At 38.4% G+C, this 10,197-nt stretch overlaps 1 protein-coding gene across 1 annotated transcript; it reads left to right on the plus strand.

Moving 5' to 3' along the window:
- Positions 1 to 7,389: 7,389 nt before the first annotated feature.
- On the plus strand, positions 7,390 to 9,816 carry IZUMO3 (IZUMO family member 3). Its single transcript, XM_044264305.1, has 7 exons — positions 7,390 to 7,621; positions 7,760 to 7,834; positions 7,977 to 8,066; positions 8,273 to 8,290; positions 8,753 to 8,833; positions 9,266 to 9,356; positions 9,681 to 9,816. The coding sequence occupies exons 1-7, from the start codon at positions 7,390 to 7,392 to the stop codon at positions 9,814 to 9,816; spliced, it is 723 nt and encodes a 240-aa protein (XP_044120240.1).
- Positions 9,817 to 10,197: the final 381 nt, after the last annotated feature.

A 10,197-nucleotide genomic window follows, 5' to 3' on the forward strand; every position in this document is an offset into this window, starting at 1 on the left:
AGAAGTAGCAAACAGGCAAGCATCTCTTTTATTTCCTCTGCATATCGCAGTTTTGCAAATGTTAAAATAGCTTCTCAATTGTTTTCTCCCTAGTGTCCTATGTATTCTGTGGACTATGTGGAGATTAATAGCAGCCTGCAATAATCTGTTGTCCTTTGTGGAAAAAAATATGCTGCTGTTTCTGGAAAGAAATAATTGGTACGTAGCTTATAGAGTCAACGTCTAAATTTAATGGAGCATAAAGGGGTGGTATTTCTCATGAAGGAGGCATATTATCCGTTTAAACAGCTTTCAGTCTTGCACATAAATTAGGCCTTCAACAAGCTTTGGAAAAAGAGAAACCACACAGTAATGAATTAACATGCTTGCATATTCCTAACAAAGAAACCATCTCTATTGAAAAGAAGAGAAAGCTCCAGTGTCTCTGCTACATTTGGAAATCTGAAATTAATTATTGACTTTTCCATATTGTTTGCAGCCACTTTGTTTGCCCATTTATTGTAAAATGTATATATGGTAATTGTTTTACACGAGCTCATAAAACTCAGACTGCAAATGAGATAATGTATGACCCATTTATTGCATATGCCCTTCAGACATAGAGCTACACCTGGCATAAATGAGAAGTGGGCAATGCACACTCTGTCAAGGTCTTTTCTTACAGCACCAGGGCAAGAAAATGAAACGGTGAAATTCTCAGGTAGCGGCAACTGAAAAACAGTTAATATTTTTCTCTCGAATTGTCCCTCTACTATTAAAAAAACTGGGGTGGTTTCTAGAATCTATTTTGGTGACTATGTTTATGCTAGAAACAGCAATAATTTCTAGAGCACAGAACATGATAAACTCCTTCCCCATCTAGTGTATGTTGTACCATAATTTCCATTCTTTGAAAAAGGAACTGACCATACATTGGTTATTAAACTTGCAATAAATTTAAGGAAAAATGATTATGAAATATACTTCAAGTTATATTCTCTGTGTAGCTGTGTTAGCTACACAGGAGAAATTTCTCCAATGGAGAAATTCCATTGGAGAAGCCCAAACTACTAGACTAGACTGCCCAGCACTGAGAGAGGTGGCCAACAATCTTCTCCAGGAAAGGAGATTCCACACCTACTATCATAGCTTGTTCCAAGAGTTACCATCAATAACCCAATCCACTAAGATCTTCTTTCCTCCACTGAATTGAAACCATCATGCCTCAGAGTTGATTGATTTGGTTTTGTCTTATGTCATTATGTGGTAAACAGGGAGACAGTACATATTGTTGAGACCCTTTTACAAAAGACCATGCAAGAAACAATGAAATCTGATCTAACTTAAAAAGAACTGATTAGTAACCTAATATAGCTATAGTGCTTAAAGGGGATTGTATTTAAGCAGAAATATTTACTTAGCATATTAGCGAAAACCAAGAAGAAATTCAGTCATCTCAAGACAACAGAGAGCTTCCCAAATAGGGAAACCTCCCAATGTAAAATTTTCTATTAATGGAAGGTAGTACAATGCAAAGGAATTATCAACAACAAGATCATTTATCAAAGGGTAGTGACCAGGAAGTTCAAGTTCAACTCAGAGTTTCTTCGTTGACTTGATACTTTGAAATCTGTTCTTATAAGGACCAGAATTAGAATTGAATGTAGCACCGTATACTACACCACAATGCCTCACCCACCAAATGCTGGTTTTGCAGAAATATGACAATTCATTATGCACATGAGTAGGACATTCACTTTAGGGGGTTTTGTGGGGTTTTTCTGTTTTTGGCCAATAAACGACAAGAGAAAGTTTAACGGTTAAAAGAACATACATGGAGAATCAGTCAAAATGAGATTAAGAATTCAAGCTGTCCCAGCGGAGGGCTGTGTGATCTCCTGCAGCATCCTTAACTAGTCAGTCTAGGTGCTCTCATCTCTAAATGGCAATGACAGTGCCAACCTCTTAGCATAGGATTTTATAAGATCGTGCACACAATGAATATAAAACACTATTTGATAACAGACTATGTGTTCTATGATACTACTTCTTGTTGTTGTTATGTTCTTATTGTTGTTATGTTGTTGTTGTCTTTTAATCTGCTTTGAAAGGAGGAAAGCAATAATACTGTATTTGCCTGGTACTTATTTAAGGTAAACTAGATTAACATCTGTGCCTTTTTATACATGGTGTTAAAGAAAATTGAGTACTGCAGTTGACAGGTGAACAAGCTACAGTAGAATATAAATAGTCTTTAAATCCTTTATTCAGGTAATTAGAGAGGAGGGGAAAAGCAAGAATCGGGTATGGAAGAAATATTCAAAGTTACTTAGGATTATAAACTCCACTTCTTTAAAAAATAAACTAATGGGAAATAAGAAACCATTTTTCCTTCCTTGCAAAAATAATTTCCTTTAGGAAATTCTTACTAATTTGAGGCAATGATGATTGTACCTAGGATTAACTCTACTCGAGAAACATTTTGGTGTTTTGGAAACAGAACTATGAAAGCAGACAAATCTGTGTTACTGCAAATCTTTTACTTACTGGGTGTGTGAACTTGGGAGACTTCCCTTAGTGTGTCTGAAAACCAGGCTCATATTTTCCAAAATGGAAATACTAATGCAAGCTTGTCTTGAGAATTAAATATTACAGTGTTTATGTTGCAAGGTCACACATTTATCTACACTTGGTCAGATATACGAAGGAGACATAGCTTCTTTGTGTTCTATAACTGGTCTGTGCTTTCTCTGAGCCACCTCACTTCTCACCTCATAAGAGAACAAAGAAAAAAGGCACTAACAGCAGAATATGAGAAATTCAAGCCTACCCAATATTTAAATACTTTTTTTGGTAACTAAATACCTTTTGGAAAAATCATTCTTTTATATTTCCTTCCCATTCCCTGCTTCTTTCCAAAACGGGATAAAGGGCCATTGTTAACGTTTTACTCCAACTGTCTCTAACCACCTAAAACTGATAAGGAACTATGAACATTGAGTAACTGTGGAATGTTAGACCTCTCTTGGGCCTGAGAAAACACTGCCCTAATCACTGAAACATCAGGCTTGTGTTAACTACCAATCCAACTATCAATTCCATCCATCTTACCAACCATACTCAAATCGTGGTAAGTGCGATTACCATGAACTCGTCCCATTTAAAATCCCTGCCTTTTCCTCTTCAGTAAATTATCCAGCGGATTTCTTTACTAATAGGTGTTCCCTTCCTTGAATGACATATATTTTAATGTTGAGTATATTTGTTTTGTTCTTTCCTAATGTGTGTGTATCTTCTAAGGCAAGCTTGGTGCCACCCCATCTCTGAATCTTCTTGTATTTTCTGGGAAACTGCATGCAGAGCACTTGAGGCCTGTTCTCTATTTCCTCAGTGTCTGGTGGTCTTTCCTGACCATTTGGCCCCATCAGGTTCTTAGGGATTGCTGCAGATGCCTTTTCTTTTCCTGATGCAGTAGTCTGCTATCCATCTTTCAGACAGGGTCCCATTACCTGAAGCCTTGATGATACACACTGGCAAGTTTCCCAGTCAGATCCCGAACACACTTGCACATCCTTGCCTAGCAGCCGGTGGAAGGACAGTGGCGCTTCCACAGTGCAAGGTACTATCACTGTCTCCGGAGTGCCTTCTATTAGCCAGTCCTGACATGATACTATTTTTTCCTCGGGTTCAGTTGTCACATGTGCATAACTGGTGTAGCCTTGGTAGTTCCTCAAGTATGCAGGACAGAAACTACACTTTCCTGTAGTATTCCTTTTAACCTAACTAATATAATCTCCCCTTCTGGGACCCTAGTCTAGAGAGCAGAGGTTATGACATAAATCTTTTGCCACTGTCTCCCCTGTTTTCCTCATCCCTAAGAGTATCAGCTTTTTTTTGGTTTGCTTTCCGACCAGAGAACAATTCCTTCAAAGTCTTCTAAGCTCCAAACTTAGAACTTTTTCTTTTCTTATGATTTTATTTATTTATTTAAGAGAGAGAGAGAAAGAGAACAAGCAGGGGAGGAGCAGGCAGAGGGAGAGGGAGAAGTAGCTCCCCGTTGGGCACAAAGTCTGACATGGGGCTTGACCCCAGGACCCTGGGATCATGACCTGAACCAAAGGCAGATATTTAACTAAGCCAGCGAGGTGTCACCGTTACGACTTTTTCTAAAGAATGAGTGGAATATAAGGAGAGAAACTGGCTTAATGGCAATTCAATATAAATGGGCAGGCATACAGAAAATATTAAAATCACTTTACTTGTGAAGGATCTGGACTATAGGAATATTTCAATATTTATAATTGTGATTATTATGCTGCCTAGATAGCTAGCTTCTAACATGGCCAGATACCAAGTATGGGTTTCCTAGTCCCAGATTATAGTCAGGAAATAATTTAATCTCACTTAACTACAAGAGGCTTCTGGATTATTGCCAAATTTCTAGGGCATCCACTGAAGAGCTACAGATGGAGAAAGAATGCAGCAGGGCTCGGCTGGGACAAGTAACCCACAAGAAAAGAGGCTACAAGAAGCTTGAGCCACAAAGATTCATCATTTTCATTTTTGTCTGTGGATGTGGGAATCAGATTTGCTATGGATTGAGGGAAAATTATTGTTAAGAAGCTTTTTGCTTTTCTTAATGAGACTTGGTTTTTAGATTTTAAACCTCAGTGTATCATTTGATTTATAACAAGGGTCAAATGTGTACAAAACAACTGATTCTAACCCTTCAGAGGGACTAAATAATAGGACTAATTGTTTTGTAGAAAAAGAACATATACATATTCTATCTGTGAAAAACCTGGGATCTTATCTAAGAATTACAAATGAATAAATATATCTTTGGTAAAATATTATGCATGCATGTGCTACTATATATCCGTTACACTTTTTTAAGCAAATGAAGAGTTTGGTTAGCTATTCCACAGATTCACACTGACTATAACCCTATCCTCTCCATGCCAATCCAAACCAAATATTAGCATAATCAAGGAAGGATCTGGTATTAGCCTTTTGCCTCCTAGATACAAGTATCATTATTTTAATTAAGTAATATGATCATTATATTATCAGTCTATTTCCAGATTGCTCTTTTCCAAATTTCGAATAGTTGACATCTACTAAATTTAAAGAACCAGACCAGGATAATGTAGTCATTTTCTTATACGTCATCCACTCCGTCATCAGCACTTTCCAGATGCTTCTCTTAAAACATCTTGAATATTTCTGGGTTCCCACTTCCCATCATGTATTTGTTAACTCCTGTTTCTAGTGTCCTAGATCCAGCTTCTCTAGAAGAAATTCCTCCAGATTTAGTGCTGCTTGGTCTTCCTATAGAAAGTACAAACCGTGTGTACCTCTGCCTGGATCATCAGCTCACACTATTATTATCCATTTAGTGTTTCCTCCACGGGGGTGCTATTTCCTCCATTATTTTCTGTCTTATATGTCCCTTTCAATTACAACTTCTGTCTTTTTAGAAAGTGGCTTGCTATTTTCCGTCTTCCCAACACTGTCCGGAAGTCGAATCTTTTTTTTTTTTTTTCCTTGCATCCTACAAATCCTGGATTGCAAATTAAGCTGAAAGAATGAGGCAAGGATAAAAATAGTAGAGCATGTGGTCTGGTTCAAGATAATGTGCCACTGAGCAGAATGAGTCAGTAATATATCATCACTTCCTCTTCAAGTATCCAAGCTGAAAGTAAAAGTATGTACTGTTAACTAGAAAACATCACATCTATAATGTATATTTTCCCTTAAAGAACAGTTTTTCCTCATACCTGGCTACCTGCCTGCCAAGTTTTAGCCCCTTTTAATATCCAACTTTGATTTCCAGAAGTAGTTTAACCCCACCACCTCAAATGCCTTCAGATTTCAGCATGTGCAAATTTTCCGGAGGGTCATCTAAAGATGAGATCATCTAGCCAAGGGAAATAAAATCAGACCAGAGGTGTGGATCTGGATTATCAGAGGATTTGAATTTCCTTTGCAGTCATCTGATTTATAATTCCAAGAAATCATTTTCTGCATTATCCCAGAAAATGTTGACCAGACAGTGAATGAAGTATAAAGAATTTAGAATCAGAGAGACCTGAGTTCAAATCCTAATTCCATGGCTACTAAATTATTTTGTAGAAAGGATTGTTTCATATTTCTGAGTCCTATCTATAGGACTATCTATAGAGTCCTATCTATAAAACTGGAATAATTTCTCGAAGTATGCTGTGCCATCAGGACTCATAATGATCTATCAGAAATGTTTAGCACATCTCATATCTGGCTCATGGTAGGCATATAATTGTAACAGTTCTTTGGACTTCCCTCACAACTTTTCATTCCCTAACTCTCCCGTACCTTAGCTCTCAATTCTACCACCAACCTTTTAAGATCCCAGGCTCCCTGGTTTCTAGGAGGTCACAGACATACAAGCAATGTAACAGAGAAATTACTGGTACCCTGCAAAGTCTGTAAAGCAACGTTAACTTCTTTAAATGACAGAGAACATTCTTATTCAAATGTTTCTATTCTTATTCAAAGAGCCCTAAGCTGAACTGTTTATCTGGGCTCCTTCCACAGTGGCCTGAGATGGCAGCCCACAGTAACTGTGCTGGTTTTCTAACATGTCTCACATCTCATCCTTAGTACTTGTAAGATATACCCACTAATGAACCCTGAGTGTTACTGGAGTCTCACTTCTCACCATATATTCCTCAATGGCTGTTTCTAGTCTCCTTGCTCCAGACTCTTTATAAAGAGAATGATATAAGAAGGCTATTATATAGCATGGCTGGGAAATCATCCTACAGACAAAGATAGCCTAAATTGCATCAAAATTATCTTCAATGATACATCAATATCATCAATGATATATCAATTACATCTAGACATCTATAGATGCTCATTTTCAACAACTGCTACCCTCAGAGACTGGGATGCCAAACAACTTAATATTCCAGGCTTTTCTCACCTCCTCTATAGCAGTAGAATCTTGAGACACTATTCTACTCCTATGGTTGGGAGGAATGTGAGAAATTACTGAAGACACAAGTAAAGAAGAAACCTGAAGAAAACGTTTTCCTGAGAAAAGTTTGTGCTTTTTTTTTTTTTTTTTTTTTTTTCCTGCATGGAATTTTGCTTGTGTGAGCTCAAGATTTCTCTCACTTTCTGTGTTCTACACTCAGAACTCAGGTATCTGCTTCCCAACTGGCAGTTCCCTCTCTCTGTAATGAACGATAAAAGTCAGAAAACAACTGAAGAGCCTTAGGGAAATGAAATTGCCTAGAAGTGGGATGGAAATGCAGGGGAAGGTGAAGTCAGACTATCCAGGACAAAGCTCTTATTCCTGGATTTTCGAAGAAAAGGGAACGAGGTGAACTAGTTGCCAGGACAACCGGCTGTTGGGGCAAGGAAATGGGAGACCTGTGGTTGCTCCTCCTCCTGCCCCTGTCCCTGGCAGCCTACCATGGGGTCAAAGGCTGCTTGGAATGTGACCCCAAATTTGCAGAAGATATTAGGTTCTTGCTGGCAGAGATGGTACCCTCAGAAGTCCCGGGCCGAATTCATCTGCTTGAACGGCAAATTAAGGAGATGATCCGTTTAAGCGTCAAGGTCTCCCACAGGGACAAGACACTTCGGGTATTGGGTGAGGGAAGTTTGAGTCCCTAAGAGTTTTGTGGATTAAAGGGAGAAGGGGAGGCAAGGAAGAGTGCACCTGAGTCCACATAATTTCCTCCACAGATGTAATTATTCCCCTACATGTACCTTTACTTCTCTTCTCTAGCTGTTGATGATGTTATCAAGTTGAGAATATGGCTGAAGAATGAACTTTATAAACTGGGCAATGAAACATGGAAAGGTGAGATAGAGTTTCAATGTCAAAAGACTGTCTTTCCCAAGCAAGTCTAAGGAAAGTTCCCTTGGAAAAACAAACAATTAAGATTAATTTCTGAAGGGGAAGTCAACCCCTAGTTTCTGACACCCCTTCTACCCCCTCTTAGGTGCCTTTATCCTTCAAGGCAAGCTTCTCAACGTCCGCCTAAACCTGGAATCCAAACTGAAAGAGATGTTAAAGAACTTCTCTGAAGTTGGTAATAAAAGATATCTAACAACACTCAAATTATGTGAAAGGAATAGGAGAAAGGAGAGGAGGAAGGTGGTTTCATGTTACAGTTGTTTAGAATGGATGGAGGGGTGGTTGGAACTTCATGGGTCACCAAATGAAGATTATTGGGTATAAATACAGCAAACTCTGAGTTGATTATAGGCTCATTAGAACTTTCTGATTCTCTTTTAGCTTGTTCTGAAGATTGCGGTGAGTACAGTACATGCGACACCTTAAGAATTCAGTCCATATTTTCCCATCTCATTTGCTCTATATGGTCATATCTCTCCTACCTGTCATACTAAGAATCCAATTTATAGAGTTGGGATTATGGGGGTGGAAATATCAATCAGACCTGACAACAAAATGTGTCTCTCTGCAATCTCAAACATACAGTTTAGAGGAGCTTAGGCCTTCTAAAGTATAGTTTATAACCCATAGGACCAATATGCACTGAGGCATCATTTTTCCCACTTCTTCCCCCGGAGATCTGACATAAGTTACAGAAGGTTTTGACCCACCAAGAAATGTGATTGTTAGGGGAAGAAGAAATTCACAGCAATGTAACATTAAGAATCCTGGAAATGCCTGAGATCTAATCCATACTTCATGTCTGAGCTAAGAAAACTGCATGCCATGGCCCCCTTCCGTTATTTTTCTTTTCTTTATCAGTCGTGACTGAAGGTCCTATCCTGGATTGTTGGACCTGCCTTCGCATCAACTCCCCATGCTTCAGAGGAGAGTATTGTGGAGGTAACAAAGACTGTAGTATAGCATTTGGAGGGGTCAGCATCAAAGTACTGAGCTGTCCATTCATTCCACAAATATTTGGTGAGCACTTTCCATACAGATCATGGTAATGTCACAAATGAGAGCTAAATTATTGGGCAAAATTTGTACCAGAATGAATTACTGGACACTGGATCAATTGAAGGGCTGAGAAATGAAAGAAAAGGTGCTCCACTAAAGGTGAAGAAATTAGGTTGGGGCAGTAAGGGCAATCATGTTGTAGAGCCTAGCGATCTAAGTGTAATAAATAGCAGGATAACTAGAAAACAGTGATGGAAGTGATGAGCAGAGTAAATTATCTGATGTTAAAAAGAATCATCTATTATGGATCAAGTTCTCAAGTTAGTATATTTCCTCTCCCAAACTCACTCTCCATTTTCCTCTTTCTCCCTCCAGAAGAGGATCCAAAGAAGGCTGAGAATCGAGAGATTGCACTATTTCTGATATTGCTAACAGAAGTTGTGATATTGGGAAGTGCTTTGATACTGTGAGTTTTCCTCCCTCCACACACACACTGGGTCAAGCATTCGTTTGGCAAAGAGATTACCCGATCCCCATCTTCCAATGGCAATAAGGGGAATGAAGTCATTTCAAAGTCTGGGATACAATACTGACAGGAATGAAATGGACTGAAGTTTATGGGATAAAAGCTGAACCACAGGAAATGGAGGAGGTACAATTAAATATGAGGAAAACTCCTGGAGCAGTAGCCAGAAAAAGAAGGAAGGGAAAAAAAACATGGTTATATAATTGTCCTTAAGAGTTGGCCTACTAATACTGAAGTCAGGGTTATGTTATTTCTCTACTCTAGATTCCATATTTGTGTGTTTCATCGGAGGAAAATGAAGGCAATACGAAGATCATTAAAGAAATACTTGGAGAAAAAACTTGAAGAATTAATGGGGATGACAGATGAGAAGGCAAAGGATGATTTGGGAATCAGATAGTAAATACAATACAGGAGGTCTTTCACAATTCTCTTAAGTGTTGACTCAGAACAGAAAACTCAGAATTAAGCTGTTTGAGGTCATAAAGTCATAGCATTTTTAAAAACTGAAATAGAGGTTCTCTAGTAAAGAACCTTATTCTATCCTGAGGCAATGGCGGCAATGAAAGGGCAAATGATATACCCAGAGTTTTACAGAATGGAATGCTGGTATGTTGCAATGTACATAAAGATGATACACTGCATGATAATAAAAATGCGTGGTTGGTAACTCATCAGTGGCTATAATTAGAGTATCTCAATTTCTAAGGCTGCTTACTTCTTTTTATTTTCTTACTGTTTCTGTATTCATCATTTGGTTCAATGTAGACAATTTCTTCAA

The sequence above is a fragment of the Neovison vison genome, chromosome 9, assembly GCF_020171115.1.
Source record: "Neovison vison isolate M4711 chromosome 9, ASM_NN_V1, whole genome shotgun sequence".
Taxonomy (NCBI): Eukaryota; Metazoa; Chordata; class Mammalia; order Carnivora; family Mustelidae; genus Neogale; species Neogale vison.